General features: G+C 53.2%; 2 protein-coding genes across 9 annotated transcripts in view; one reads left to right on the forward strand and one right to left on the reverse strand.

Annotated features, from left to right (window-relative positions):
- The first annotated feature begins 316 nt into the window (after positions 1 to 316).
- Positions 317 to 22,344, forward strand: SH3TC2 (SH3 domain and tetratricopeptide repeats 2). Of its 7 annotated transcripts, XM_063349538.1 has the most exons (20): positions 320 to 1,239; positions 3,309 to 3,784; positions 5,647 to 5,864; positions 7,217 to 7,462; positions 8,491 to 8,595; positions 8,851 to 8,978; positions 9,866 to 9,971; positions 10,327 to 10,470; positions 10,597 to 10,798; positions 11,462 to 11,535; positions 12,319 to 12,514; positions 13,526 to 13,662; positions 14,639 to 14,680; positions 14,784 to 16,481; positions 16,596 to 16,776; positions 18,274 to 18,424; positions 19,936 to 20,058; positions 20,609 to 20,759; positions 21,405 to 21,601; positions 21,962 to 22,344. In XM_063349538.1, exons 4-20 carry the CDS (start codon positions 7,252 to 7,254, stop codon positions 22,139 to 22,141), a joined length of 4,026 nt encoding a protein of 1,341 aa, XP_063205608.1. In that variant the 5' UTR covers positions 320 to 1,239; positions 3,309 to 3,784; positions 5,647 to 5,864; positions 7,217 to 7,251; the 3' UTR covers positions 22,142 to 22,344. The 7 variants fall into 7 exon arrangements, 6 of the variants coding, with proteins under 6 accessions (XP_063205608.1, XP_063205609.1, XP_063205610.1 ...); XM_063349539.1 differs by lacking the exon at positions 5,647 to 5,864 and having other exon boundaries at positions 3,309 to 3,423; XM_063349540.1 differs by lacking the exon at positions 5,647 to 5,864 and having other exon boundaries at positions 320 to 713; positions 3,309 to 3,423.
- A 3,968-nt stretch (positions 22,345 to 26,312) lies between these two features.
- ADRB2 (adrenoceptor beta 2) overlaps positions 26,313 to 27,269 on the reverse strand; it is a 67,558-nt gene continuing 66,601 nt past the window's right edge. Inside the window, exons 2-3 of one of the 2 annotated variants that reach the window (XM_063349541.1) lie at positions 26,994 to 27,111; positions 26,313 to 26,428 (exon numbers count right to left, since the gene is read on the reverse strand). In XM_063349541.1, the coding sequence (XP_063205611.1) occupies positions 26,386 to 26,428; positions 26,994 to 27,111 (161 nt within the window). In that variant the 3' untranslated portion in view covers positions 26,313 to 26,385. The remainder of the gene's footprint in view (positions 26,429 to 26,993; positions 27,112 to 27,269) is intronic. The other variant, XM_063349542.1, reaches the window with a different exon arrangement.

The following is a 27,269-nucleotide window of genomic DNA, read 5'->3' on the forward strand; positions in this document are numbered from 1 at the left end:
CAAAAGCAGAGAGTGCAAGAATGAGGAAATGTCCCTGCTGGCCCTGGTCACTCGTGCCAGTGTCCCCACGGCTCTCCCGGGCAGAGTCGGTGCTCGGCTGGGTTTTCAGAGGAGGGAAGGAAAATGCTGCTCCACCTAACGCCACAACGGGTCCCCCCACCCACATCAGAGAATCAAAAACATGAAACAGGAGTTTGTTTGACCTGAAACAAAATGTTTCATCTTATTTGTTTGCTTTTCCCCCCCACCCCGACTGAAGTCAGGTTTAGGCTGACTTCCTTTTCTTTTAGGTTCATTTTTCAATAACAAAGTGAAAAGCAATGAGGCTTCGTTTTGAACCTGCCGAGGAATGGTCGACTTCCCAGCGCTCCCAGAAGGAAACAGGGATATTAGAAAAGCTTGATAGTAACTTTTTCATTGTTTTCAAAAGAGAAAAAAAACAAACACAAAATCCCCGTAGTTTTCTCTGCTAGTCCCGTTTGCGGAGTTTAGCCGGGGTGCACAAATACTGCTGGGTCCACAGATCTCTTGTTCTGCGTGTCCGTATTTGCATTCTGCCAGAGAAGAAGGGGGTTTCAGAGCTGAGCGCCTCTGCCACCTCCCCGCGGTGCCCGGACCGTGGCGCAGGTAGAGCTTCTCCCTGGGGCTTTGCTGGCGCACAGAGAGGACGGAAGGTCCAAGGACGCCGTGCAGGGGCCAGGAGCAGGGGCCAGGTGAGTCCGGGAACGGCTGCTCATGCAAAGCCGCCGCTTGTGATGGGAGGGAGCTGTGGCTGGTGCAGCCACGCTGGGGCTGAGCTGCTCCCCGATGCCGTGCCCATGGGCAGCCTCGCCGGCCCTTGTTTACTGTGGAGCCAGGGCGAAGGTGGTGCTGGGGCGTTCGTGCTTCCCCTCGGGAGCCGGCCGTCTGCCGGCGTGTGGGGCTGTTTATAGCATAACTCCGGGTAACTCATTGACCTCCGTGCCGGCGGCTCTGCTGGGAAGCGGAGGTTCCCAAGATGATAAGCCGCTCTTGGAAGAAATTCCTTTCCTCGCGCGAGGGAGTGGCGGTGCTGGGCACGCTCGCGAACACGTACACAGCCCTGTGCACACGCACGGGCGCGCGCCACATCCCGGTGCCGGCAGCCTTCCCTCGGGGGACCCAGCTTGGAGAGGTCGGAGCTTTGTGGCCAAGAGTTCTCCGGGAGGGAAGCGGTGCTGGGGAGTGGAGCAAGGGGCCCCACGTGCGGAGGAGGAGCAGGTCAGTACAGCCGCTTGCCCCCCTCTGCCCTTCCACCGCTCCCACCATTACAGGTCTCTCGCTTGGGTGCCGGTCGCAAACCTGCGCCCTTCGTCCCCAGCTGAGCAAACACAGCCGGGACGGGGCGGTTGCAGGTGGCTGGAGCCGTCCAGTGCAGGGACATGGCTGCAGAAATCCAGGTTGGGGCAGAGAGTTTGTATTTTTGGTTCCGGCTGAATTCGCGTCTCAGGTGCGGTGGTGATGGGCACTCTGGGGAAGGACAGGTTTGCTTTGCGTTCTTTGTACCCAGGAACTGACAGGAGAAGGACAGGAGAAATCCCAGCAGACACGCTGGATTTAGGAAGGTGGATTTGGTCCCAGGGAACGGTTCTGCTGTATGACAGCCCTGGAGACAGCGGTGTCTGCAGCAGCTGCATCCCCTGGACAAGGGGTGCCGGACAGTCGCTCTGCCTCCCATTTCGTGCCCTGGGGAGGGAAGTGGGGCCGGCTGGGTGAAAGCAAAAGCAGAGAGTGCAAGCATGAGGAAATGTCCCTTCTGGCCCTGGTCACTCATGCCAGCGTCCCCACGGCTCTCCTGGGCACAGTCTACAAAGGGAGCAGAGACCCTGGAGAGCTGGCACAGGCAGAGAGCCCCCAGCCAGCGCTAGCTGAAACCCCTGGGAAATTGCTCCTGTAGTTATCAGGACGGGGCTTTCCCGGGGAGGCCAGACCGAGGGCTTCAGCAGCAGCAATGGGGGCTCTCCGGGGGAGATCCGGGGTGGTAAGCAGCGGGGTAGGGAGTTGGGTTGCTGGCCAAAAGCAAAATTCCATTTCGGGTCAAACAGGAGGTTGATACCTTTGCTTGTAGGAGGGGTGGGTTTGGTCACCAAGTTTTCTAGGTAAACTTAAAAGCAAAATGAAATTTCGAAAGCACAAAGGAAAACATTTTTGGTTTTGTTTTGAAAATGAAACATAACATTCTGGTTTTTTAAAAAAAGCATTTTCCCCTGCGTAGAGAATTGGACTCTAATTGGTGAGCAGGTATTGCTAAAACCAACAGCATTCTGAGCGAAGCAAAAAGCTTTGTCTCAAAGCACCTGCCCTGTTTGAGCAGTGACCGCTTTGACGACATGGGCCCAAACCAACATTTTTCCTTTAAAGATGTGCCTGGCTCCATCACGGAAACTTGGGCTGTGTGCTCTCAGCAGTGGCAGGCCAAAACCCACACCTGGATCTGAATTTCCCCTCTGCTTCCTGCACCTTCAGAGCATCCCTAGGTCAACTGGGGGAGCTTTCTAAATGTGGAGCTTTCCAGGGCTGGTGTGCAACAGGAACAGACAGTGTCCTTGCCACAGGGAGAGCAGTGGTGGCCTGTCCCAGCCGCTCACCTTCCTGCAGGTCCCCGCGGCCGTGCAGCTTTGCGTGGGAAACATCAACTTGACTTCAGCACGCCAGGAGTGAGCTGCAGCGCTTTGCACCCTGACGTCTGGGGCTCAGGAGGGCGAGTGAGCTGCAGCAAGGAGGATGAGAAGGGCGGTCCTTTCTCCAGCCAACCCCAACATTTCAACATCTGGTTTCTCCTGATGAGGGCTAGAAATCCCCACTCTTTCAGCCTTCCCCTGGGCAGGCAGGTTGGTTCCTGGCCAGAACTGCACAGGAGCATCACACGATAAAACCCCCCTTCAAAGTGAAGGTTTGACTTCACTTTTGTTAGAGGTTTCCCAGCCAGCTCCATGAACGTGGACGCTGTCCTGCCACAGCCTGTCCCACAGCTAGCTGCTCCTCCTGCTTTGCTGTAGGGGTATTGCAGTGGTGCCAGGCAGCCCCCATCACGGCACGGGAATCTGCCTGGTGAGAATTACTCGCTGGAGTAATTACTCACTACTCTGGAGAAGCTCAATGCCTTGCCAAGCATTGGGATGCAGCGTGGGTGTCTGGGAGAGCCAGCAATGCTCTTGGAGCACACCACAGCAAACAGGTCACTGCTGTGGTGGCACTGACATTGGCTGGGTGCTGAAGTAAATGTCCATCCCTAAAAGACCTCCCTACCTGTGACTCTCTCCCTAGACCTTTTGGTTTTTATTTTTCAGGGGTCGTGTTGCTCTTCTCCAGGGATGCTCTGCAGACATCTGCCGCCCATAGCACAGTGATACCACACAGCCGGTCCTGAGTCCTGGTCCTGGAGCCTGGGGAAGGCCAGAGCATGTGAGCAAAGAGGGAATGATACTCCATCCTCGGCAGCCCAAGGGGTAGCACACAGCAGCCAAATTGGTCCCTCCCGATGTTCACATCTGGGGTTCAGACAGTTCTGATCTCAGGGATGAGATGAGCCCTGCTAGCCCCGCAGGAGCCCACAGTGTCTGTGCTGGCAGAGGACTCATCTGTGGCTTGCCTGGACGCGGCTCTGCTCTGTGGAGGTTGGCGTGGCGGAGGCGGTGCTGCCAGCTGCCCTCGCTGTGAAAGGGGAGAGCGCCGGCTCGCTGGGCAGGAGGGTGGCCCAGGAGTGGCTGCACAGCCAGCCCCGGATGGAGAATGCTGGACAAGCCCCAGCGGGGCGTCCCTGCAGGTGAGGCAGGTGCTTGCAGTGGCGTCAGCAACCGGGTTGCCTTTGGAGGGGGGGGAGGTCAGCGCTGAAGCTCTCCAGAGGGGCCAACGGGAAGCTCAGGCAGGCTTGGCAGACCGTGGGACTCCCTGTGCCGTGACGGTGGGAGGAATGAGAGGAATGTGTCATGTGGGCTGGGTGACACACTCCCAAAGGCAAGGGCGAGAGTAGAGCCCAGGGCAACGGCAGGGCCAGCACAGGGCAGCAACGCCAGCTGGCAGGATGAGAGACCCCCAGGGTGCTCTCAAGAGCACAAGCCCCCCAGCATGAGACAGACATGGACCTGTTAGAGAGGATCCAGAGGATGGCCATGAAAATGATTGAAATGATTAGAGGGCTGGAACCCCTCTCCTAGGAAGAAAGGCTGAGAAGAGAAGGCTCCAGGGAAACCTTATTGCAGCCTTTCGATACCTAAAGGGGGCTGGAGAAGGATGGAGAGAAGCTTTTCACTAGGGCCTGTAGTGACAGGACAAGGGGCAATGGTTTTAAACGGAAAGAGTGTAGATTTAGATTAAATATAAGGAAGAAATTCTTTATTCTGAGGGTGATGAGACACTGGAACAGCTTGTCCAGAAGCCCAGGGATGTCCCATCCCTGGAAGTGTTCGAGGTCACGTTGGATGGGGTTTTGAGCCAACCTGGTCCAGTGGAAGATGTTCCTGCCCATGGCAGGGGGCTTGGAACAAGGTCTTGAAAGGTCCCTTGGAGGCTGTCTCAGGCATAGCGATCATGAAATGAGAGAGTTTTTGATTCTTGGAGAAATAAGGAGGGGGGTCAGCAGAACTGCCACCTTGGACAGTAGTGCCGGGCAGACCTTGGCCTGTTTAGGGCCTGGTTGACAGAGTCCCTGGGCAGGCAGTCCTGACGGGCAAAGGAGCCCTGGAAGGTTGGGCATTCTTCAAGAAGGAAGTCTTCAAGATGCAGGAGCAGGCTGTCCCCACCCAAAGATGAGCTGGTGGGGAAGAAGACTGGCTTGGTTCAAACCCAGGAAAAAACAAAAGACAGTTCATGACCTTTGGAAGAGGGGCAGGCAACTCAGGAGGACTACAAAGATGTCATGAGGTTATGCAGGGAGAAAATTAGAAGGGCCAAACTCCAACTAGAACTTAATCTGGCTACTGCCATAAAAGGCAATAAATAATGTTTCTATAAATACATTAACAGCAAAAGGAGGGCAAAGGAGAATCTCCATCCTCTATTGGATCTGGGGAGAAATATAGTGACAAAGGATGAGGAAAAGGCTGAGGTCCTTAATGCCTTCTTTGTGTCAGTCTTTAATAGTAAGACTAGTTGTTTTCTGGGTACCCAGCACCCTGAGCTGGAAGACAGGACCTGGGAACAGAATGAAGCCCCCATAACCCAAAGGGAAGTGGTTAGGGACATGCTACACCACTTAGACACACACAAGCCTCTGGGGCTGGATGGGATCCATCCAAGGGTACTGAGGGATCTGGTGGAAGTGCTCACCAAGCCACTTTCCATCATTTCTCAGCAGTCCTGGCTAACCAGGGAGATCCCTATTGACTGGAGGTTAGCAAATGTAATGCCCATGTCTGAGAAGGGCCAGAAGAAGGATGAACTTCAGGCCTGTCTGTCTAACTCGATGCCGGGGAAGGTTATGGAGCAGATCATCTGGAGTGCCATCACACGACCTGTACAGGACAACCAGCTGGTGAGGCCTGATCAGCATGGGTTTATGAAAGGCAGGTCTTGCTTGACTGACCTGATTTCCTTCTATGACAAGGTGACCCGCTTAGTGGATGAGGGAAAGGCTGTGGATGTTGTTTACCTGGACTTTAGTAAAGCCTTTTACACTGTTTCCCGTAGCGTTCTCCTGGAGAAACTGGCTGCTCGTGGCTTGGACAGGTGCACTGTTTGCTGGGTAAAAATCTGTCTGGAGGGCTAGCCCCCAGGAGTTGTGGTGAATGGAGTTACACCCAGTCAGCAGCCAGTCACAAGTGGTGCTCCCCAGGGCTCCGTACTGGCACCAGTTCTGTTTAATGTCTTTATCAACGACCTGGATGAGGGGACCGAGTGCACCCTCGGTAAGTTTGCAGAGGACACCGACTGGGGCGGGAGTGTGTGTCTGCTTGGGGCAGGAAGGCTTCGCAGAGGGGTCTGCACAGGCGGAACCGATGGGCCCAGGGCAATGGTACAAGGTTACATAAGGGCCAGCTGCCGGCTCCTGCTATTGAATTGCTATGATCCCCACCCAAACAGTCTCCGACTCCCATCGCCCCTGCCTCGCTGGCAGACAATGTCTGGTCAAAAGGCGCTTTGTGCATTGTGGCCTGGGCTGTGGCCGAGCCGCTGTGCCGGCCGGGCAGTGAGCTCACCCCTGACAGCGCAGCCGCCGCCGCTGGCTCGGGGCTGGCCGTGCTGTTGGACACATGGGCTGCTGCTTGAGGACCCCCAGGCAACAGGACCTGTCCCTGGGGTCCACAGGTAAGCTGTCCGTGGGGTTGCCATGGCCCTGCTCTGTCCGAGCGGGGCTGGAGAGCTCACCCCCATGACGGGGCTGCTGGGGAGACTCCGGTGCTGAGCACTGCTCCCTTTGGCTGCTTGCCTGCCTTTCCCAGGATGGCCAGTGGTGTCCCCTCCTCTTGCCGAGCACTTTCTATGGCACTCGATTCGGGTGCGTGGGGAACGAGGCAGGGCATTTTGGCCAGGGAGGGGAGAGGATGGCTCAGGGAGTTGGTTTATTCCATGCTATTGGATTTTCAGGAGCACCCTTGCCACCCGTGTCCTGCTGCCACTGCTGCCCAGGAGCACCCCAAGCATTGCAAGGCTTGCAGAGGCCATGGGGTGCTGCTGTCAGCCCCCGAGGCACGATTCCTGTTACCAGCGTGCCCAAATGAGCTAACGGGGCTGTGCTAAGGGGTGGGAGGAGGGAGGTGGCTCAGGGACAGTGGCTGTGGCCACGTGTTCCCCGGGAGAGCCAGTGCCAGTGGGTGCCACCAGCCCTGGTGCCAGGAGTGCAGCCCCAAGCGCCAGGACCTGTGCTCAGCCCCAGGCTGGGGCTGTTTCCTGCCCGCTTTTACAAAATATTTCAGCAGCGGGGAGGTAAATGAGTCACTGGCACGACTGGGAATGACTCCTCATCAGCAGTTTCAATTGGTCTCTTGAAAAAGCTCCCGGTTCCCTTTCTGAGCCTGGCCCAAACAAAAATAAACACTGAATCGGTGAGTGCCATGGCAAGCAAACCCATTTTACCTCTCACCCGAGTGAGCCCTGGCCCCTGCCCGGCTCTGCGAAGGCCCACTAACAAGCTTTGTCATGCCACTGGCAGAGGTGGCATGAGCGGTGTCTGACCTGCCACCTCCTTCAGCACACCACACAGGCAGGGAGCATTGTGCCAGGGGTCCAAACGCCTCTGCCCACCACCTGTCTTCCCCAGGCGAAGAGTATGACTCCTACCACCCCCGCTCGCCCATGCTCCTGCCCTGCTGGGGCCGCCTGCAGCGCACCACAGCCAAGACCCGGAGAAAATGGTGGTGGAAGACCATGGCATCAGGCACACGTCCCTGGGAAAGGGGCACCCAGTCCCTGCCCACCGAGCCGTGCCGAAGCCAGTGGAGCCTACCTCCAGGGAGGAGAGGAAGTGAGGGAGGAGTGAAGCAATCGGCGGGCAAGCCCAGCCCAGGTAGGAGCCAGCTCGGGTTTAGCTCTGTCTCTGGTTCGTTTCACTTCCCTGTCTCTGTTTCCCCAAGCGTGGAGGAGGACGGAGTTGCTGGATGAAGTCCTTTGTTAAGTGTGTTAAAATCGACTGTTGAGAAATGCAAAGCCCTTTCTTTCAATTCTTTCAAAGAAAAGCTCATTCATTGCATGTCCAGCCTTGAGCCATTCTTTTCCACTGCTAACTATAAATAAGGATTATAATTCTGCGTGGTGTGCAAATAACAGTTTATTTGACTGACTAGCAAAGCTGGCTCAATAAAAAGAACTGTAGAGTATAGTTATGGTCACAGAAGTCACTTACAAAAGCTGCTGCACGTTCCAGCTCCAGATCTCTGGGGACATGTTTGTCTTACAAGTCCAATCTGATTACTGACAAAAATTGGTTTTTAATCTTGTTATCCCTCCACAGCCAATACAGCTGTGGAAGAGCAAGCTGGATTTTTATGTGCCTCAGCCTTCATTAACATAATTACCAGTTAAACTTTCAGTTCCCGAATCCTTTATGGCAATAGTTGATGATGTGTGAAGCAGAGAGAATGCAGCTTGGATTTCAGATACCGACCAGAACAGGCAGGGGAGAAAATCTCATTTTGACTGTCAAATTGATGAGCAGAGAGTTTTGCAAGCCCTTGGCTCTCTTGCACTGGGGAAGTGCTCTCGCTCTGAGGTCTCCTCCAAAAAAATCTCTGTGTCATGGAGTGATCTTTCTACCGGATCTGCTCAGCAAGGGTGTGTCCCAAGGGCAAGGAGGGAAAGTCCCCTCACTTCAAAGCCACTCCAGCACCAGAAAGAAGCCAGTCAGGTAGTCAGGACACCTCGAACCCATGGATTTTGCCTCCAGCCTTAAGCATGATGGTAGGGTGGTCCCAGATTCACACAATCCCCAGTCAGACCTGCAGTGCTTTGCTTTCAGGTGGCATGGTTGGGCAGAATATCATAGATCTCTGCCACGAAATTTGACAGCAGCTCTTCTGTGTCCCCACTCCTTGCTAGATAATGCTGGGGCATCAGAGACGACTGAACCCGCTACCGAGGAAGCAGAAGGCTCGCCGGACACCTCCTCAGAGCTGCTGGCTGTTGTGGAGGACTTTCCACCAGGTAAGATGCTGCCTTTGGCATCACCCAGATTTCCAGTGGTTGAATGTGGCATCGACCCCCCTGTCATCCCCGGAGTTTCTCATCTTTGTTGCTGGAGGGGTACGACGGGCTGGGTTGGTGGTAGTTGAGCATTGTGACCGGGAGAGGGCTGGAGGCACTGGTGGGGCTGGCTGCAGGGAGGCAGTGTGGCGGAGACAGCTCTGTGTGGCATGGAGCTCCTTCTCCTGCTTAACCCTGTGCCTTTCCTTTTTCAAGAGATTTCACTCTTCTTCTCCGTTGAGAGCCGCTCCTCACGGTGCCTCAATTCCCAGCTCCAGGAAGCAGCCAGAAAGAAGCTGTGGGCCCTGGAGAGTGATGACAGAGACGTCTGTGCCCTGTTCAAGGTAGGAGCCCCTTGGCAGGGCAGACCATGTACTGGGAGGTTCCCGGTGTGATAGGATGTGTGATGGGACACCAAACCTGGCCAAGAAAGAGAAGTTTCTCCAAGGCTGCTGCAGCGTGTGTTCCTGCGCACGGGGACTCTGTAGGGCACTGGAAGAATGGGGGAAATGTTACCAGGTGAGAGGCAGATGCAAAGCTGAGCTTCAGGTCATGAGCCTCATATTGGAGTCTCTGAGGTACCTGAGGGATCACGCAGATAGCCCTGGGGTGAGTCCAAGTAGCCGTCATTTCACAAGGCTGGGATCACCAAAGCTGTGTGCCAGACTCAGGTCCCTGGTGAAGGTGACATCTTTGGACATGCACAGGGGTTCTCAGAGTTTTAGACTTCATATAGAAAAATCACCACAGGTATAGACATGTTTCCTGGGCTGAACTCTCCTTCCTTGCTGGTTTTTAAAGCACTGGCAGCTTCAGGGCTCCCTGCAGAGTTTCCCAGAGGACCTGGAACAGCGCAGACATACTAGTGCCTGTCCTGACTGAACATTAACCCACGCGTGGTATGGTTCAGGTGTCTGGGTTTCAAAAACACGGTGGTTCCCCACAGGGGAAAAGATTTGGATGAGGAGATGGAGCTTTTTCACTCCACTGCTGCACCATGGGGAGCTGTCACTGCGGGTACTCCATCCCTCCTGGCTGAAGGACTCAGCTGGCTGGAGCACCCTCCCCTTAACCCCAGGCAACCAACTCACACAGCTTCAGTCTCAACTATGCTAATAAATGAGTGCCTAGTCTCATTCCAGGGTCTAATATTATTCCCACACCAGCAAAGAGCACCCCTTGTCAGAGTCCCAGGACCACCCCTTATTTTTGCTTTGTCTTCCATGTGTAGGAGCTGTCAGCCAGGCTTGTCTGTACGCAAGCTCAGGAGCATCGGTTCCTCCTCACCTTCAAAACCCTAGAAGAAGCCTGGAAGTTTTCCACATATCTGACTTTAGGTAATGTTTTCAAGTGTGGGAGATATAAACAGACAGTGTGAGAAAAATTTTTGGAGAAGGTGTTCTTTGACACCAAAAAACCAGTAGTGTATAAGGGTTGACAGATGAAGAAGATGAATTAGAGGACCTTCGTGTCTGTCTACGTATTTATGAAACCACTGTCTGGATCAGTGAAACAGACCCAGGAGGATGCCTTTTGGGCAATCTCTCTATTGCGTTTTGGGGATGGAAACAGAATTAAAGGCTGTTGCCTCACAGCGTGGTTGCAAATGGCAGACTGGGAGACATCCACAGAGCACTTTGTCCTGCCCGGTGAAGGAGAGTGCTGACACTGCTTTCCCTCTTGGTTTCTTAGGGTACGTGGGCAGATGCCTGGAACAGCTTCTCTTTGACCAGGAGTACTGGCTAAATTGTGCTCTGATGGAAGACACAGAGATCAGAGTTACTGTGGATGAAGATCGCTTGGCCACCATATACATAGGTCTGCTACTCCAGGAAGGTGAGAAGGGACTGAATATGTCAGGAGTTCCTCAAAAGCATCTCAGCACAGCTGTGTTGTAGCCCTGTGCTGGGCTATGTCTTGCACTGATGCCATTGACCTGGGCATGACTCTTTCTATCTGCAGGTAACTTTTTTTCCCGAGCAGTGCCCAGTGTCTGGCAGGGAGAGCAGGAGAGAGAGGAAGGCCTGCAGCTCTGCAAGAATGAGCTGATCCATGTGAAGAACATTGGAGAGGAGTCCAAGTGGGAAGGGATGTCCTTACTGACAGGTCGACGAGGCCTGGTGTCTGTGACAGCTCTAGAGCCACTACCTGACCCGTTTTACCAGTAAGTAGACTGGCCAATTAATAGGGCCCAAGCCAAGATTTTTTCCTGATACATGAGCTGGCCCCAAGCCTGGGGTGAGAAACTGCTCTTTCCCCTGGCCATGGGCAAGAGCTACACAATTTTGTGAGGATATCCATTATGCATAAAGACAACCACTGGAACCAATTCAGGTCTTGTTAATGGAACAGAGCAAGGACATACTTCTGATATCATTCTTGTATGATATTGATTTAGGTCAGATGGGAGATTATTTGTGATTTACAGGTGAGTAACTGGGACAAAAAGCATTGCTCAAGTAGTGCAAGTCCAAGTGGGGGCTCACGTTGGACGCCTGGCTGAGCCTCAAAGACACTCGCAGCTCCTTACATGGTGAAATCACAGAATCATAGAATGGTTTATGGAAATCCTCTTTACAGCCTGGCAAATTGATCCTGCTCTTACCATGTGGTGTGAGGCTGCGGTCGTGTGGTGCAAACTGTCCTCCGTACCCAGTAACACCATTACAAGGGATTACTGGACGGGCCATGCTGGCCGTGCTTCATAACAGCTCTGGCACTCCCTGGGGACAGAATATCTGTCGCACTTGTGTGACACCATCCCTAGTGCTGGCCTGAGGAGAGGCCTGCTCAGAGAGGACCAGTGTTGTTCCTGTTTGCCTTGCAGGTGGTTCCTGAAGAATTACGCTGTGAGTTTTGGCATCTCCCAGGAGATCAGTGGGACAGCTTCTCAGCCAATTGGTGAGTGGCACCTGTGTAACACACCTGCCCTTCCCAGGGAAGGGCATGGCTCTTGCAAATCTGGGTTTGGACACAAATGCAAAGGGCCCATCTCTTGTTCTGACAACGCCACTCCATTGCAAGATGCTCTAAGGGAACACTGCATCTTTGGACTCTCTTGAATGGAGAACAGAACTTGCAAATTGCATGTACTTAGAAGGGCAATCTGAGGAACACAGAGTACAGAGGGCTGCTGATGGCATCCTTATGCCACTGGGTTTTTCTATTCTACTGTAATTTTCTCTCTCCTCTAATTTTCAGGACCGAAGTTTTAAATAAGTGAACATGAAACCTGTGCCCACCATTCACTTATTAGCCCCAGGACATTCCTGCCTGGACGTGGGCACCGTTCAGAGCATGCTGGGTATGGGAGGTCACTGCACGTGTAAATTTGGTGTGTAGTGCGATGGAGATTTTCACTGTTAAAGAGTTCACTCCTGGCAGAGAGCTGAGACACTGCAGCTTCTATGAAGCTCCATATTTCCAGCCACCTTCCATACTGCAGCTCTCAGAGGTTTCAGTCTTTGGCTGTGTGGCATTTATCCATGCCATTATTTTATTGTAATCCTCTTCTCAAGAAGAAACTGCAGAGATCCGAGTCCGAGAGTATGATAAATCTTAGGGGACAGAGAGGCAGCCTTCTCAAGCTGAAACCATGGTCTCTCCTTGCCCAAGTCTTTTCCAGTGAGGAAGTTTTAACAGTGGCCTCACAGTGAAATGCCCTTGTTTGCCTTGCTTTCCCAGTCAAAGGCAGGTGCACAGCCACAGAGGACCACAGAGGAGCAGCACACAATGAACTGAATTTCTCCAAAGGAGACAGCATAGAAGTCATCGGCTTCGTCATTCCAGGACTCCCATGGTTTGTGGGCAAATCCCTCAGCAGTGGAAGCATCGGCTTTGTCCCAACCCGATACATAAATCCTGAGGCTTGTGAACCTCTGTAAGTTTACTGCTGCCATCTAGATTCAATTAAACTCAGGAGAAAATAAAGGGAAAACTCCAAGTCCCAACTCAAGGCTATGTGAGAGTCCAGGGCAGGTAATTTGCTTTGCAAGACCTTCATAGAGGACCCATTTGAAGTCCAGAAGCCTTGGCCAGGCTTTGCTGCCAACAGGCCTCAGGAGTCTCTGCCCAGACAGAGTAATTGTATTTCACTTGCCTCAGGTGATTCTTGGAGAGAAACAGATCTGGCCCTGGGCTAAACCTGGCTTTATGCTACAGCAGCCCAGGACATCTGTGTACCAGTCAAACTGGCTTCACAGTTCCACCTAGAAATGTTCTTGATTTTGTAGCTTTGTCTGAGGGGCTGCAAGTCTGGCAAGGGAGGGGAGAGTGATCACTGCTAAGGAAACCAAGTCCTGCTTTGCTTCCTTCTGCCCCTTTGCTTTCTTTGGGAAGTCGAGGCAAAACAAACAATGACATAGTTCCTCATGGAGCATAATTACACACCCTCCCAGGGACACAGAGAAGAGTTTGACTCTGATGACCCAGGCAGTTGTCTTTGTTGGTAGCTCAAAGACATAGCTCCAGTTCAATACCCATCCAAAAAGGCTTCCCCTCCAAGAGTGTGTTTGGGAGGCCAAGGTCTCAACCTATTGCTAGGTCTGTTGGGCTTTCCTGGGTCAGGCTCACTCAAGGTAAATCTTAGGCACTTTTCTCTGACACTACAGAGAACAGAGAGGCGATCAGATGATGCCCTGGCCTCAGAAAGGGCTTCTGGAGACAAAAAAGACCAATAGGTCCCTCCTTCTGGTACCCATTGGTTCCTCCGTGGAGAACCTGTATCTGAGAGCCTGGTGGGGAAGGTGTCCAGGCTTTTGTATTCATCTGCAGCAGAGCTTTTCTGGTGGGAGGAAGAGGAGGGATGGGAAAGCCCATCCCACAGGACAGCTGTAGTGTCAGGGGACGGGGAGACACTGACTGTTTTCCCCTGATGTCTGCCTCAACCTAGGGGAGAGGGCTTGGTGTTTCTGAGCGAAGAAGAAAAATCCTCGCTCCTGAGCATCCCCTACAATGGTGATGAGCAGCACTTCATCACCCTCTTCGATGACCTGGCACGCACTGACATCACTTCTGTGTACCGGCTGGGTGAGTTCCCCCTCTCCCTATGTGCCCAGCCCCATGGCATCCATGAAGAGCAGTCCTGGGCAGTGCCTAGAGACCTTCTTGCTTGGGGCTTTGCAGGGGAGACAACTGCTGTGATTGAGACAGCCTCCAAGACCTCTGCTCAGCCTGGTCGTGGAGGTTGTAGATACCCTCAAGAGCTGGCCCTGCCACACTGCAGTTTGTACGGGTCTTCGCTTCCAGGGCAGCTCCTCAGCCATGGTTCACTCTGGCAGATGCTGCTCTCGACTGATCCTGGCTGTAGGTCCCTGGCTACAGCAAGTCCCCTGCTGCTGTCTGACCTTTGGGTGTATATTGAGGGGGATGCATAGCTAAAGTGGCAGGTGACATCATCTCCATGCCCATAGCAAGGAGTCAGGAGATCAGTGTTCCTGGGTGCTCTTCTCAGTTTCTCTATGCTTGCTGTGTATCTTTTGGACCACAGCTAATTTCTCTGTCTCTATTTCTTGCCTTCTCACTACCAAGAAGCACAATGTGGCCACGCAGGGCTGAGCCTGGGATCCCCTGGGGTTCAGGGGACCTCCCAGACCAGCCAGCTCAGGTGCAATGAACCCAGGGTAGACCCTGTCAGAGATACCCACATACCTGAAACCTCCAAATACACACAACAAGGCTCTTAAGAGAGACTGAGCTGATAAAACCCTACCTGTGAAAAATAAGACCTGCTTGTTCACAGGTAACTATAATGTTACCGGTGCTCACCTCACCACCAGCTAAAAGCTGTTCTCCATGGTCTTACAGAGAGCCAAGTCCCAGCAGCCAGGGGGGTTGAAACTACAGCTATGTGTGGTGTCTGTGGCCAGAAGTAAGCCTGCTCTCCCACATACGGGTCTGGGATTTAACAGAGCAGCAGATCTCTGTAAGGTTTGAGCACTGTGTCTGCCCATTAACACTGACCAAGGCGTTGGGCTTTTTGTTTTCTGTTTGTCTCCTTGTGTAGATGGTTTTGAACCTAAAGCCATGTTCCCAAAAGTGCGATCAGGTGAGTATTTGGAGAGGACAGAATGAGATACTTTTATGACAATTTCTAAGGGTGAATTTTGACACGGGGAAATATCTCACTATGGTTTGCCTGTCACTTCCAGAGGCTGTTCTCCGTAGCTGTAAAGATATCCAGCTGTCTTGGGAGGAAATAAATGGCTTGGCTACAGCTAGCACCTCCGAGCTGTCCAGTCCAGGGAGTGAATCAGCCCCTGCTACGTTGGAAGATATTATCCTGGAGAAGGTGGATGATTTTGATGATCCCAAGTTCTTTATTGACCTGAATGCTGGACACATGGAAGATGCTGATGTCTTTGACCCTATATTGACCTTCCTTAACCAAGACAGTTATGTGCCCAGTTTTCAAAGCTTCTATGATCTCAATTTTTCCTTTCTCAACTCCACTTTTTATGGTTTCTCTGATGAGGATGAACTGGTCTTGTACCTTGAGACATGCAGGAGCTGGGCCAAGAAGACTCATTCAGTTTGGGCTCATGTCAGACTCTGTTTCCTCTTGGGTAAGCTCTGCATCAAAAAGATCAAGTTCTCCCAGGCTCGAGTCTACTTTGAGGAAGCCATGAGTATCCTGGACAGGGGTTTTGGGGACCTGCCCCTGTTGGCTGCATTGCATGTGAACCTTGCCTCCATCTACTTGAAACAGAACATGAAGCACAAGTTCTCCTCACTGCTGGGGAAAACAGTGGCCTTGCTTGTCTGCTTACCTGGCCACTCTTTCAACTCAGAGAACGAGCTGGAAGTCATGATGTACGTCCTGAAGGAAGCCATTGCTGTGGGTAATGCTCCCTTGGAGGCACGGGTCTGCTTCCTTATTGTCAAGCTCTTCCTACAACTGGGAAAAAACGATGAGGTGCTGCCCTTTACCGAGCATCTTCAGTGTCTCATCACCACTTTACTCAGCCCAGACACTAGTTCTGTGCCACTGGATGCCACCCCCATCTTGAGCTACTTGTATGACAAGAAGTACTTGCCAAATATCGCACTGGCCTCCGCCAGGTTGTTTGTTCCCAGCGTCCTCAAGGGGGCACCGACACCCATTTGGAGAGCTGGCTTCATCCTCCAAAATACTTCAAAACTCCCGGGAAGCCAACTGGAGAGGAGCAGCATCCCAGCACTGGCTTGTTTCTATCTCAAGCAAGCACTGCATTTTTCCTGCAAAAGCAAAGCTGTGCCCACCCAGAGGATGCTGTGTGCCATCTTGTCCAGGATGTACCTCCAGCATGGCGTGTTGGATGGGGCAGTTTGTTACGCAGCCATGGCCGTAACCCTCAGCAGAATGATGGGCAAGGAGGAGGCTTTCGAGTCTTCCCTCTCTTTGGGGTGGATGTATCTCCTGAACAGCCAGCCAGGTCCAGCTGCAGACATCATGTGGCAGGTCTTGCACTCTCTGCACAGGACGGACAGCGTGACTCAGGGTGGAGCTGTGCACAATCTCCTGGCCATTGCCCTCAAAGGAGAAGGGCAGGTGCAAAAGGCTACAGAGAACTACCTCCAGGCCCTGCACAAAGCCAAGGAGACCGGGAACAAGAGGAATCAGGCTATTGCCCTGGCTAACCTGGGGCAGCTGAGCTTCTCGCGTGGGGCGAGCCAGCTGTCTGAGCTCTACCTGCTCCAGTCAGCTCAGCTCTACGCTGAGCTCCAGGGCAGCGAAGACCTGGAGATGGAGTTGGCGCAGGTGCTGCTGTGGTTAGCACAGGCCATGGTGAACAGGCAGAAGGTAGAAGATGGCAAACTCTGTTACGAACTGGCGTTGGTTTTTGCCCTGAAGTGGAACAACTTGAGGAGTGAGTACAGCTTTGCTGGTGGGAACCAGGGCAGCATTCACCTCTGTGCAGCACCCTGTCAGGTCCCTAACGCAGCCCTCTGACTTGTCCTTTTCCCTTCCCTGTACCATGCAGGTCAGCTTCACATCACTGAGTCTCTCTGCCATTTCTACAGCAAAGTGTCCCCCAATCTCCAGGCCTGCATTACCTACCATGAGCACTGGGTATCATTGGCGCAGAAGCTCCAGGACAGAGAGATGGAAGACAATGCCCGGCAGACCCTCAGCCAGCTCTACCAGGCTTTGGGCACATCCGAGTAAGTCCTCTCTGTGGCTGTTAGATGCTGTTAGAGTGGGGTCCTTGCTCACCCAAAGCAAGAGCAGTGGCTTTCCTGGGGTGTCCCAAGAGAGGGGTGGGGAAGGTGTGTGTAAGCAGGCAGGCTGCTGGTTAATGCGCTGCTGAGATTTGCGAGCTGTGGCTGTGCAGTGAAGAGGGGAACAGTTCAATGTCAACCAGAGCGCTGCAACAGCTGGTAAAATGCCAGGCGGTTAGCTGAGGCAGAACCGGGTTCTGGCCAAACACAGTTTTCCAAAGACTCTTCCAGTCTTCATCAGAGGGGACCCAGCAACAGGGAATTCAACACTTCTTTTGGAGGCTTATTCCAGTGATTTATCACCATTCACCAGTAAAAATAGGTTCCTTATCTGTTATTTGAATAAGTCTGGCTTCAGCCGCTGAGTCTGCTCTTCCTATCTCTGCTGGAATATTTTCCCCAGGGAGGTACTTAAGACCCTGTATCAGCTTGCCTTTCAATCTCACGCTTGACACATGCAGGTGACTGATTAGATTTGGCAAGAGGGGAGAGAAAGAGACCTGGACAGACCACAGACTTTCTTCAGTCTTTCAAGGCAAACACGTCAAATAGTGGAGAGCTAACTCCACTCCACCATGTCCCAGAAGGACAAATGGGCAGGGGTTGTCATTAACTTGGATGTTCACCTTCCCATGCTAGGTCACAGTGAGTTCAGGGGGAAGGAATTTAGGAAGCAGACGCCTGTCATGTGAACGGTGCTATTTAAGATCACAAAGCACCCATTCCCTGGACTCCAAGGACAGCTGGAGCCCAGTTGCCAGCAGGCGAGACACCAAGCAAACAAACATGCCCTGGCCACTGCCCGGCGCTCCCTTCGCCACAGCTGCCTTGTGCAGGCAGCGTGTCCAACCCGCTGGCTCATCCTCCTGCTTGTCCCTTTTTCCTCTAGTGACCAGGGGCTTAAAAAGGGGCTATAATGCATGTGTAGCCACAGATCTGCCTGTTTGGCTGCACCGAGGGACAAGCAATAGGCAGAGATGTGGGTCTGGGTGCCAGATGCTGTCTGAAAAATGAAGGTACAAGCGCTCCCTGCCTGTGCTCCCATGTGTAGCTGGGAGTGACTTTGGAGCTTAGTGTAGGGGGGGCAAATAGGGTTTGCAGATGACCTGGACAAAACCCTGTTTATCGGCTGAAACAAGCAGGGGTGGGAAGCCCCTCTTTGGGAGGGGGCTGCCTTGGGGCTGTGCTGAGCACTGGGGTCCCAGGCTGGTCTAAGGTTGCCAGATGATACACACACTGGCACTAAAGCATGGAGACTTCCACAGTTTCACCAGGACACATTGCTCAGAGCTGTGGCTGTCCATTTGTCTCTAACCTTTGGCAACTGGAGGAGGAGAAGACGGGATTGACGATGGGGAGGTGTTGTGGTAGCTTTGCAGCTGATTGCTGGGGGTGTCCTGTGGTTTCTCTGTAATGGCTTTTTGCCCATTACCATCACAGGGCTTTGAGACAGTCCCTGGACTGCACCAAACAGAGTCTAAGGATCTTCATTGACCTTGAGGAGCCTGTGAAAGCAGCAGAGGCCTGGCTGCAGGCAGGAAGGCTCTACTATCTTATGCAGGAAGATGAGCTGGTGGAAATGTACTTTCAGGTATGGGGGAGGTGGCTGGAGTAGTCCCATTCTCACCCTGGCTAGCTGCATTCCCAGCACAGCTGTGTAGCTTGGTAAGAGCCTTTTGGGGCTGGAAGGCCTGGAAGGGAAAGTTCTACGAGCAGCGTAAACCTGCTGCTGGAAGGAGGAGCTGTTGCCTTACACTCATGCGCTATCTGGCACTAAATTTTCTATTTTTCCTTCCATACATTGGGTTTAGAGGGTTCTTGGGTGAAAGTAAGTGAAATTATTGAGTAAGAAAGTGATATAGGAGTGCCAAAGGAAGCTGGATGTGCCAGGTAACCAGTTCCATTGAAATACACATAGATAAGGGGTAAAGTGCCAGGGAAGCGCTTGGAGACTTCTTGGAGTAGAAGACTACTGGCTTCTTTCCATCTCTAGCATTATTTTATCAGCTGAGCTGCAAAGAGGAGGAGCACCTCATAAAATCTTTGGTCTCCTTCATTCAGGTTGCAGCTTCTATTAAAAGATGGGGAATTCTTGCACGTACCCAGAGTAAGCAGAGCAGAAGGCTGGTTGGGTCTGCTGGAGTTGAACTGAGCTGGGGTATCCAGCAAAGCACCAGCCTGGACACATGTAGAGGATGGTTTGGGTCCTCACTCTGTTACCCCAGAAGCACTGCTGAACTGGCGGGGCTGGGTGACAGAGGCACACGGTGGTGGGAACAAGGAGAGCAGCCTTTCCCATCAGCCACCCAGCCTGCCCCTAAATCAGTGTGGTAAAGACAGGGAATTACTCATATGGGGTGGCTGCTCAGTGGTGTGGGTGAAACGAATAGATGGCTTTGGTGTCAGCCTGTTTTCTAGTGTTCACAAGGGAGAGCTGAGACCCATATCAAAGAGCCATCGTTGCCTCCCTGAGTCATGGTTTCAGCAGGGAGGCAGGGGCTAAAGGAGGGGGGACTTCCCATTAAGAAGGGGCAGTCCATGCCAGATCTCAGCAGGGCAAGTCTGAGACCCTGAGGTGCCCCTTCCCAGGCAAGGTCACTGGCAATGATAAATTGCCGTGTTGTAAGGAACAACGTGTTCTGGCTGGAAGGTGGCACCAGGGCCAAGTGCATAATTGGCACAAATAACCGTTCTTCCCAGAAGTTAACGTACCTGCCCTCCCTCCTGCTGGCTCTGTATAAGCTGTCCATTCCCCTCGTCAATCTTCACGTTGGCTCCATCACTCCGAGGACGGACCAGGGCCAGGACAGCCGCTGGCTGCACTGTCCTGACTCAAAATCCTGATGCCGTTGGATATCCCAGCAGATCAGTTGGTTGCACTAACCCTGCACAGACATGGGTTATCTGGCTCCTGGCTCCATGCTTACACACATCACTTGCAAATGCAGCACAACAGCCCCATACACCTGCTGGCCAACCTGTCTCCATGCTGTTTGGAGCACTGGAGCTCGTGTTTATGATGACTTGGTTTTATTTAATCACACCAATGTCTATGTGCTAATGTCTCTTTCCAAGTTTCAGTCCAGTTCTTTTTCCTTCTAGGCAGCCATTCAGACTGCTCTGAAACGGGAGAACTTCTCCTTGGCCATGGATCTTTATGAAAAAGCTGGTGATACCTTTTTTAATGGCAGCCGAAACAGAGATCGAGCGGTGGAGTTTTATAGGGTACGGATCCTTCCGAGCATTTCTGTCCTGTGTCCCCACAAGGCGATGGCCGTGGGGATCTTTGCCCCAGGGCTGTCTGCAGCACTGCATGGCCAGGCTGGAGGGATGTGGGATGGAGAGGGATGGGGTGGTTCTGAGTGTGCCAGAGGGCAATCATTGCTGCAGGGGGGAAGGCTGGAGCACAGGAATATTTTGCAATGGCTGCAGCTCATCCCAGAGATCATCTGGGAGGTCGGAATGTGGTCCTTACATTACAAATCCTGGCAGTATTAGGTGTGAGCTGGTCACTCCTGGTGACATGCTTAGAATAAGAGTTTCAGGTACCTGAGGAAGGGCAGACATGCAAGGCTCAGGTTTTGAGAACCACGCTCTGGGATATGAAACTCATTTTCAAGGGAAAGAAGGGGTTAGAACCTGAACCTGCAGCACTCAACCACCCCATCATCTACCTGCCATGCCAAGTGCTGGGTTCATCTCCTGCCGCTCTATCACCCCTCTGCTGTACCAATACCACCAGGAACAGCCTGGACTCACTGCTCTCTCTCTTCAGGGAGGTGCTGTGCCCTTGGCCAGGAAACTAAAGTCCACTAAGACAGAGCTACGGCTGTTCAATAAGCTGGCAGAGCTGCAGATCGGGCTGCAGGGCTATGAGAAGGCGCTGGAGTTTGCCACACTGGCAGCCAGGCTGAGCATCAGGGTTGGTGAGTGATGCACACCCGCAGGGTATGGGGAGGTTCTGGCTCCTGTGGACGGGGTTGCCTTTCTGGATGAGAACAGTGTGCACGCGAAAGCGGGATCTCCTGCTTTCCTAAGACCGCTGGACCTATTCTTATCCTAAGTGGTAACGTCTTTTTAAGGCCACTTCCCTTTTTAAGTGGCATGACAGCCACGTGGGAGTGCTCTGCTGGAGGTGGACCGGCTGAGCAGAGGGCCATTGCTACACCAGCACATGGGAAGTCTGGTGAAGGCACAGAACTGAACAGTTCCTCTCTGCCCTGGCTCTTCTGACAAACTTATCCCTTCCCATTACAAAAATAGTTTGAATGGGCAAAATGCCAGCATAAATGTCTCTGAGATGGAACCAGTCTTGTAATAGCTCTTTCGAGCACGCAAGAAATCCCCTGGGTGAATGATATACGCCCTAGGCAATCTGTCCAGTCTTGGTATCAGCACCCCTGCCCGTGGCTCTGTTCTCTCTGAACCATCTTCAAGCCCAGTGTCTCCTTATGAAGACACCCGTGCCCCCTGGCTGTTGAGCAAATGCATCCCCAAGCGGCTCAGCATGCCAGGCTGGGCATGTTTTGTGAGAGCGCCGCAGGGTAACTGTATCAGCAACTCTTTTCCAGGAGATCAATTGCAAGAGCTTGTTGCATTCCACCGCCTGGCTACAGTCTACTATTTTTTGCACATGTATGAGATGGCAGAAGATTGCTACCTGAAGACACTTGCCTTGCGTCCCCCTTTGCTGCAGTGCTCCGGAGAGGCCCTGTACTACTGTAAGGTGTATTGCCACCTTGGCAACCTCACCCTGCACAAACTGAAGGTAAGAAACCTTTCCATGATGCTGTGTTGAACACTCTGGGCTTGACGGAGAGGTGGAGGTGGAGTATTAGATCTGCTGGCAGAGCAGCCATGCATGTAGATGGCCGCATCCTATGACTCTCCATCCTCTCTGCAGCTTTAGAATAAGTGCACACAATGTTGGAACAACCAGGTTTTTAAGGGGGAAAGGCAATTTGGAAAGAAGTTCTGGCACTTAGCTGCAACTACATAGAGCCCATTTCAATGAAGTCAGGTGTCTCTGGGTTCTGCCTGGAACCACCGGGCTCTGCTCCAGCTCCCTTATACCCTGTGACCTTCAATTAAACCACTTCCTAATGCCTGCCCTGTCCCTTACGGTTAGGATGAACAGGATGCAGCAGCCTACTTCCTCCTGGCCCTCGCCGCAGCGACCGAGCTGGGAGACCAGGAGCTGCAAGGCCTCATTCGCGCTAAGCTGGGTGACATCCAGGGGCCCCAGGGCACGCCGGGCTGTGCCACATACCGGCCCAGGTGGCTGAGCGAAGGCGGCCACATTGTCTGACCAACCCACCGCTCCGGGGACTCCAGTGCAAGCCATCAAGCAACAGTCCCAGGAGAGGTCCTGCACCGCATTCTAAGAAGCTGGCAGCATTTGGTCTTCTTGTCCCCAACAGGCAAGGGAACAAGCACTTGCGGCCCTGCCCTGAGTTTTTGGGAGCAGAGCACTTGGGCAGGTTGAGGCCATTGCAGCGGTGCTGGAGTTTATGTGTTTAATGTGAATATTAACTTCTTTATTTATTCCTATCTGGTGTCTGTCCTGTCTGCTGTGTGGAGGTCTGTGACCCATACCTCTATAGAGCCCGGGGCCTCTTTGGTACAAAACACCACCAAAGCTTTTGGCAGTGAGAGGCAGAATTTAGGGAAAGGAGGAGAAATGAAAGGGGCTGGTGAAGCCCCTTTCAAGCCCCGTATACGGGTGGGCAGCTGCTTGGGCAGAGGCAGAGCCCACCTTCACCCCAGCCCTGCCCTTCGGCCTCAGCTCCAGCACTGGAGCAGCCGGGGTGGCCTCCTCTGCCCCACAGCCCATGTGCGCTTCAGCATCTAAAGCATGAGCGCGCTATGGGTCCCGCATGGGAAAAGAGCCATCAGTGCTGACCCGGCCCAAGCTTTGCAGCCCGGCTCCCTCCCCAGCCCCTCTTCTGCAGGCTGCAGAGGTAGGATGGGATGCAGGAGTGCCGGGGAGCAGTCGGTGAGGCTGGGCACACTGGTCTGCGCTGGGGCACACATCCAGCCCCCGGGCAGGGGTGCTGACGGGGCGCAGGGGGACTTTTGGCTGGGAGAGGCAGCTGCACTGCCTTTGCGTGGGCCATTGCCAGCCCCAGGAGAAGCTGGCCACCCGGCAGGCAGCAAAGCTACCTTCGAGTGCCCTGAATTGGCTAGAGGAGAAGCAAAAGCTCCTCTGTGGAGAGAGCAGGGGGAATGGGAGGCACAAAGGAAGTTTCTCCGGCGAGCTGCTGCCCGGCAGTGGGAGCAGGACACAGCTCTTCTCCACAGCCCGTCTCACCACCAGAGTGCAATAAATGCCCGTGTTTCCAGCCTTCTGTGGGCGAGTGCCGCTTCCCGGCTAATACCGAACTCTGTTTTCTGTCTGCACTGGTGCAGAGTGAGGAATGAGCAGTTTTTCCAGCTCATCTCTTTGCTCTGACAACCAGTGGCCAGACACCCAGCTGGGGCTTCACAGGGAGACCCTATTCCAAGTCCTTCCACCTCCCTGACACTTGGAAATGCTAAATGCAGAACATTTTATTTCCTCACCGCTCATTGCAAACGCTGAGTTCATTTTCCCCTTCTAATCCCTGTGAGGCATCCATCATCAGGGCAATGAATAGTTTACTGCTTGTTTACCGAGCATTCCTGCAATGCCATTAGGGGAGCCTCAGCCCTGAGCTCAGACGAGGTAAATCTTCCTCCCGTTTGAAATATGAGCAGCTCGGTGGAGAACCTGTCTCCTAAACCTTCCTGCCTCACGCCACGGGGCTGCCTGTTCTCAGCTCAGGTGACTGGTGCTCACTGTGCTAGGGCAGGATATTTTCAGCGATTTTTCAGGTCAGTTCCCCTTTTTCTTTTCAAACACGGGGAAAAGCACAGTCTCATATCTTCGTACCAGAAGGCAGGTCGACAACTATTTGGGGCTATCACGGGTGTGGGAGAGAGGGAAGCTTTGATGGCTCCGGAAGACCTGAGGGTCTGCGTGGTGCAGAAGTGCCCTGCCCTGGCACCAAGATCTCCATCCATCTCTCCTGCCACCCCCACCACCTCGCTTAGGGACGCTGCCCAGCCCCACTGTACCTTGCCTGGAGCAGCTGCAGCCCCCAGACTGTCTGGTCCTCTGCAGTGCCCTTTGGGTCCCTGAGATGAGGCCCAAGACCACCATGAGGCTGCTGCCCAGGCGTCCCAGTGGGGCTTTTGTTACTAGTGGCTGCAGCAGCTGGTGCCACGCTGCTGGTCAGGCTCTGCACTTGGGGGCCGGCACGCGGGTGGCTGTGCCTCTGTTGGTGCAGAGCCCCCAGACCCATACCGGTGGCCACTGGCTGTGGTGGTTCTTGTCAAAGTTAAGCCCAGTGGAGGATGAATCATGCAGACAGCATCCCCGCAAAAACATCCCTTCCAGAGCCAAGGCCCGAGGCTGTTCTGCCTAGCACCAGAGAGAAAAAATGGGCTTTGTTTAAACACAGAGGGTCAGCGTCTCAGCTGGTCTAAATCAGCTAAGCTCCATGAAGTCAAACAGAGATGTTCTGATTTGCAAGGACTGTAGATCTGGTCCGTGGTCCTCTTTAAATCACAGCAAACAAATTTGTGGTGCCTGGGGGAAAACAAAAGAGACTTGCTCCTTGGGAATGTCCTATAAAACATCATTTCCCCTCTCCCTTGTCCATCCACGCACTCCCACATGCTGTGATAAAGCTGGGCTGTTTTCCTAGTGGGATGAGAGTTCAGGGTGGCCAGGGCTAATTAAACTCCATAATAATACTTGGAAATAGAGTGAAACTCGGTCAGTTGTGTGCACCAGCCCCTGGGCCTGTGCCTGGGGGAGGGTGAGGATGCCACGTCCCTCCAGCCACCAGTGCAGTTTCGTGGGCAGAGAACTATGCTTTGGGGACTTTGTGCCAGAGGAGGTCAACCAGGTGATGGCTTGGGTCCTGGGGCAGCTAGGCAGGGGGTTATGGTCCTCCATCCGTTCCTGGACAGGGGGCATGCTGTCCATCATTCCCAGGTCATGGTGACTGGGCGCTGCCTGTCTTTTAGAGCACAGGGACCATGTAAGGGGTACACACCCCGAGGTACTGCAGGGTGCAGAGCCCGGCCAGAGCTGTGGTGTTGCTCCAAGAGAAGGCTGGAAGAGCAGGACTGTAGAACCACAGGAGGTATTTATCCTACAGTAGTCATTGCCCACCAGTGTCCGGCACTCCTTCACCAGCACTAATGTCAGCCCAAACAGATGGAGGAAGAAATAGGGGAAAGGGAAAGGATGGATCAAGTCTCCTCTTACGCCAGCTGTCTTTATCTTACTGTGGCTTGTGACTTATTTCTGAACCACATGTGACTGTCTGCTCCATGCCCAGACCCAGGAGTCTTCCTTCCTTCAGTCCTCAGCCAGCCAAGCTGGAAATAGCACCGACGGGGGCCACATGCAGCAGCACGTGCCTTCACACGGCTGCTAAAAGCAGCACCTTCCTTTCCAGCCCTTCCAAAGGGCGAAGGATGCTGTAGGAACATCTTTGCTTTGGCTTTGGTTCTTCTGCGTGACGATGTCTGGACCTGATGCCGACCCATCTCACTCTGATCTTTCATCAGTGCAATCCTGCGGGCACCAGTACTACCAGTCCCGACATCAGCCCACCTAAGAGCCAAGCCTGGCACTCTGACCCCATTCTTGTTTAATGCCTCAGGGGCCATTTAAGGCCTGGAAAAAAGAGGGACTGGATTTCTTTAACATATGCTCATTCTTGGACAGTGGAAATACCATGACAGGAATAATTCTTGGATCATCTTAACTCTGGTGTGAGCCTCCCAAGGCACTAGGAAAAAGGAAGCGCTGATAACTGTACGTACAAACATGGACAGAAGTGTAGAGATAGCTACATTTATTTGGGTTTACATGAAAACTACTCTTTCCTGCAGAAATACAACACCAAACAATAATTATTATTGTCAGCAGGCATCTTTCATCGTTTCTTCACTGTACAGTGTTGCAAATCTTCACTGGGCCTGTGCTGGACGGAGGCTGGGCTGGATGGAGAGACCTTTCTATTCCCACCTGTACCATACAGCTCCAACCCAGCCTTTTGCCACTCCGTGCCTCAGATCCATGGGTTAAACGAGGGATAGAAAACCTCTCTGAGGACTGTCAAAACCTGGCAGCTGGGCAGGGAAAGCGCACACTGCTTGGGAGGGATGTCTGAATTTCGGTGCTGTGCTGCGCAGATCCGGGGTGTGGGTGGGAGCCACCTCTCCTGTCCCAAGGACCCGCATCTGGGCCTCCCCCTAACCAGAGTCATCAACCACAGCTGATGCTGCCGCACCACCCCTGCCAAAAGCACACCATGGCTGTATAGAGCTGTTCCGGAGCTCAGGGCCCAGGTTTTGTAGCTGGTGCTCTAGGATGTCACATCATTTATCCATCTCCATCAACCTTGGACTCTGGCAGAGGCTGGTCTCCAGCACAGTCTGTCTCTGCTGGAGGCTCGTTGGTGGTGCGGAGGAGCAGAGAGTCCGAGGCCAGGGTAAACCTGAGCTCATCTTATCTCAGAGGTGGCCGGTCCTCTCCAGCCAGCATCTTCCTGTGTTGCTTGGAAGAGTAATGAGAAGTTAGTAAACACCAGCTGTTCTGCTAAGCAGAGGTGGGTGAAGTATGTAAACCGGGCAATTTAGATTAACAATAATTTATTTTCACAGTAACCTGGGTTTTCGCTCAGTGATAATTGGGATCATAAATATGTATGCCAGGAGGTGTATCGGAAGTTGATGCCGGGAGGCTGAGCAACAGCCAAGAGCCACTAACTGTAACTGCGTGTGCTTAAATAACCATTCCCTTCCCTGCTCTGGGGTAAGGCGGGCAGCAGCGCAATGTCTGTGTGCGCTGAGATGGGGACTTATGTCTGCACGGCTGGCGTCCCTGCCCTGGGAGATCACCGTGTCCCTGGAGGAGGGCAGAAGCAAAACCAGAAAGCAAGGAAGGATGGGGCAGCTGGGAAGCGGCCAGTGACTGTGGACAGGGAATAGTGAGGCCAGATGTAAACAAAAAATTCCCAGCTGAGATTAAATACTGAGATGGCACCAGGTATCAGGCATCCCTGGAGGTGTCATGCCTGCTGTCACTGGCCACAGGGCACACAGATATCACCAGGACTTACCAGCACGGATTCCAGAGTTGCTTTCCGCTCTCATGGGCGCTTTGCATTCGGCAGGACTGATGGAAGACCAGCGCTGGATGCTGTGCTGGGCTTTGCCAAGGAAAACATCTCTCTGGGGCTGGAGAGGGCAGAGAGAGTGAACCGGTAAGCATGGTGCAGAAAACATCATCCCTTCCAAGCGTACAGCTGGTAGAGACCGTGTGTGCTAGTGACAGGCACACATGGAAGGGCAACTGTCCCTCCTGGGTACCAGCTGATGGGCAAAGAGCTCCATGT

Source organism: Chroicocephalus ridibundus, chromosome 11, assembly GCF_963924245.1.
Source record: "Chroicocephalus ridibundus chromosome 11, bChrRid1.1, whole genome shotgun sequence".
Taxonomy (NCBI): domain Eukaryota; kingdom Metazoa; phylum Chordata; class Aves; order Charadriiformes; family Laridae; genus Chroicocephalus; species Chroicocephalus ridibundus.